This window comes from Chrysochloris asiatica, unplaced genomic scaffold (assembly GCF_000296735.1).
Source record: "Chrysochloris asiatica unplaced genomic scaffold, ChrAsi1.0 scaffold00102, whole genome shotgun sequence".
NCBI classification, from domain to species: Eukaryota; Metazoa; Chordata; class Mammalia; order Afrosoricida; family Chrysochloridae; genus Chrysochloris; species Chrysochloris asiatica.
The window spans coordinates 8,582,447-8,584,712 of NW_006408620.1; the positions used below are offsets into that span (position 1 = coordinate 8,582,447).

Genomic DNA, 2,266 nt, shown 5'->3' on the forward strand with positions numbered 1-2,266 from the left:
ACTCCTGCTCTTTATCCCACTCCTGGTTGTTATTGTTGTTGTTAAGTGCCTTCAGGTAGGTTCTGACTCATAGCAACCCTGTATAAAGTTTTCAAGGAGCGGCTGATGAGTTTGAACCTTGCGGGGCAGTGCTTTGTGCCATAGCACCACCCTAGGACTCCACAGTGGGACTTCTGGTAGGGAGTGTTAATACTCCTGCTATTAATACTTATGCTAATACTCCTCGTATTAATACTAACGCTAATACTTTCGTTCTTTTTCCCCCTCCTGAGAGGAAGCACTAATGCTCCTGCTATCAGTGTTAATGTGAACATTCCCGCTCTTCAGCCCACCCAGGATGTGCAAACCACCGTTCTAACTTGCACGTTAAAGGCACGGTAGCAGTTCCACACTGCAGGCAGGACGGCAACCATGGGAGGACACCACAGTGACAAGCTCGGGAGCTCTGGAGCCCACGGTTCTGCCCGGCTGCCACGTCTCGGTGTGCTAGGGAGGGGACTGTCAACAGTCTCTGTCTCCCAGACCTGCAGAAGGACGAGGAGGGTTTCGCACTCAGCATTAGGGGCCAGATAGACTTGCTCTCAAGAGGTTCCTCCATATGAATATCTGTTTCTCTGAGCCTCAGTTTCCTCACCTGTAAAGTGAGGACCACTGAGAGGGAGGCATTAATGACAGTACATAAGGAGGGTGTTATCAGGGAGGCTTGGGCAGGGCTTGCTGGCTGATCAGCTCAGGAAGTTAAGGTGCCTGAATTCCGGCAAAGCCCTTGGAGGCAGAGCAGAGAGGAAGGAGCTGAGGATAGCAGCGGCCGGAGGAGTTGGTGCCGGCAGCTTGAGGGTATGGGGGTGCAGAGGTGAGAAGAAGGGCGGCCGGGGGTATGGGGGTGCAGAGGTGAGGAGAAGGGCAGCCAGGGGTATGGGAGTGCAGAGGTGAGGAGAAGGGTACCTGGGGCATGGGGATGTGGAGGAGAGGAGAAGGCCTTGGGCAGGGGTGGGGGGTCCATTTCTGGGAGGGTGCCTCTTGTCTGACACCCCTTCAGCACACTCCCAGCCAAATGCAAAGGCCATCCACCATCAAGGTTCCTTTGTTGTCAGCAAGCCCAGCCACCTGTCCTCCTACAGTCCCTCCAGGGTCAGCCTGGCTCTTCTAGCTGCTGAGGCCACCACCGGGGAGCACACATCATCACCTTTCCTACGGAGGTCAGGTGCCCACTGCACAGACAGCGCACCTTCCAGGCAGGATCTGGGGCCTGGTTCCCCTCTCCAGCCCGGGCTTGGTGCTGGCCATGACCCGCCACTTACCAGGCGTGAGTAGGCGGTAGGTGAGCTTCAGGCTGCCGGCCAGCTGTTGGCTGAGCAGCCTCGATGCCATGGTTGCAATCCTGCTGGACACAGACCCTGTCACACGCCGTCAACCTGCAAGAAAGCAGAGCCGCGCTTAGACCACGACCTCGCCACACAGTCCGGAACGCTGCCCTGATGTCAAATCCTTTGCTTTACTGCTGCATATCAACATCGATCAGAGCCCGGTTCGTTCACATTGTTGTTGTTGTTGTTAAGTGCTGTCGAGTCGGTTCCGACCCATAGCGACCCTGTACAGGGTTTCCGAGGGTGTAAATCTTTACGGGAGTAGAAAGCCTCATCTTTCTCCTGTGGAGCGGCTGGTAGTTTCGAACCGCTGACCTTAAGGTTCGCAGCCCGATTCGTAACCACTACGCTACCAGAGCTTTATGATGCCTATTTTCCAGGTGGAAAAACAGAGAGAGGGGACCAACTGATGGGAGAGGCCTCAAGGTCAGTCTCCAGTCTCTGATAAGCAAGGCAGTCCCAGAAACCTCCCTAACAGAGTCCCCGAGCTGCTTCCACACATTCTGCCTCCGCTCCCACCCAGGGTGGTCTGGGAATCCTGGGGACCCACTGTAGTATCAGTGGGCCTACTTTGGGGAGTGGGCACATTGTCTCTCTCAATCCGACCCCTCATCCAGCAGGGTAGAGTTGGAATCCCATTTCACAAACGAGAAAACGACGCTTGGAGAGGTTACGGCATTTGGCCTTAGTAACAGGATTGCTGGCATCTGTTTCCTCCTGCTTTTACTTGATAAAAAAACATTTGATCTGGATGTGATGTCAAGTCATGGCAACCCCATGTGTCAGAGGAGAGCTGGTCTCCATAGGGGTTTCAATGGCTGCTACAGCCAGGCCTTTCTTCTGAGGTGCCTCTTGGGTGGATTCGAATTCCCAACCTTTAGGTGAGTGGCCGAGTGGGG

The 2,266-nt window shown here is 54.8% G+C and overlaps 1 protein-coding gene across 1 annotated transcript in view; it reads right to left on the reverse strand.

The window, feature by feature from the left end:
* Positions 1-1,371, reverse strand: part of ABAT (4-aminobutyrate aminotransferase) — a 56,231-nt gene extending 54,860 nt beyond the window's left edge. The window contains exons 1-3 of the mRNA XM_006867250.1: positions 1,229-1,371; positions 748-945; positions 457-524 (exon numbers count right to left, since the gene is read on the reverse strand). Coding sequence (XP_006867312.1) covers positions 457-524; positions 748-945; positions 1,229-1,371 — 409 coding nt within the window. The remainder of the gene's footprint in view (positions 1-456; positions 525-747; positions 946-1,228) is intronic.
* Positions 1,372-2,266: the final 895 nt, after the last annotated feature.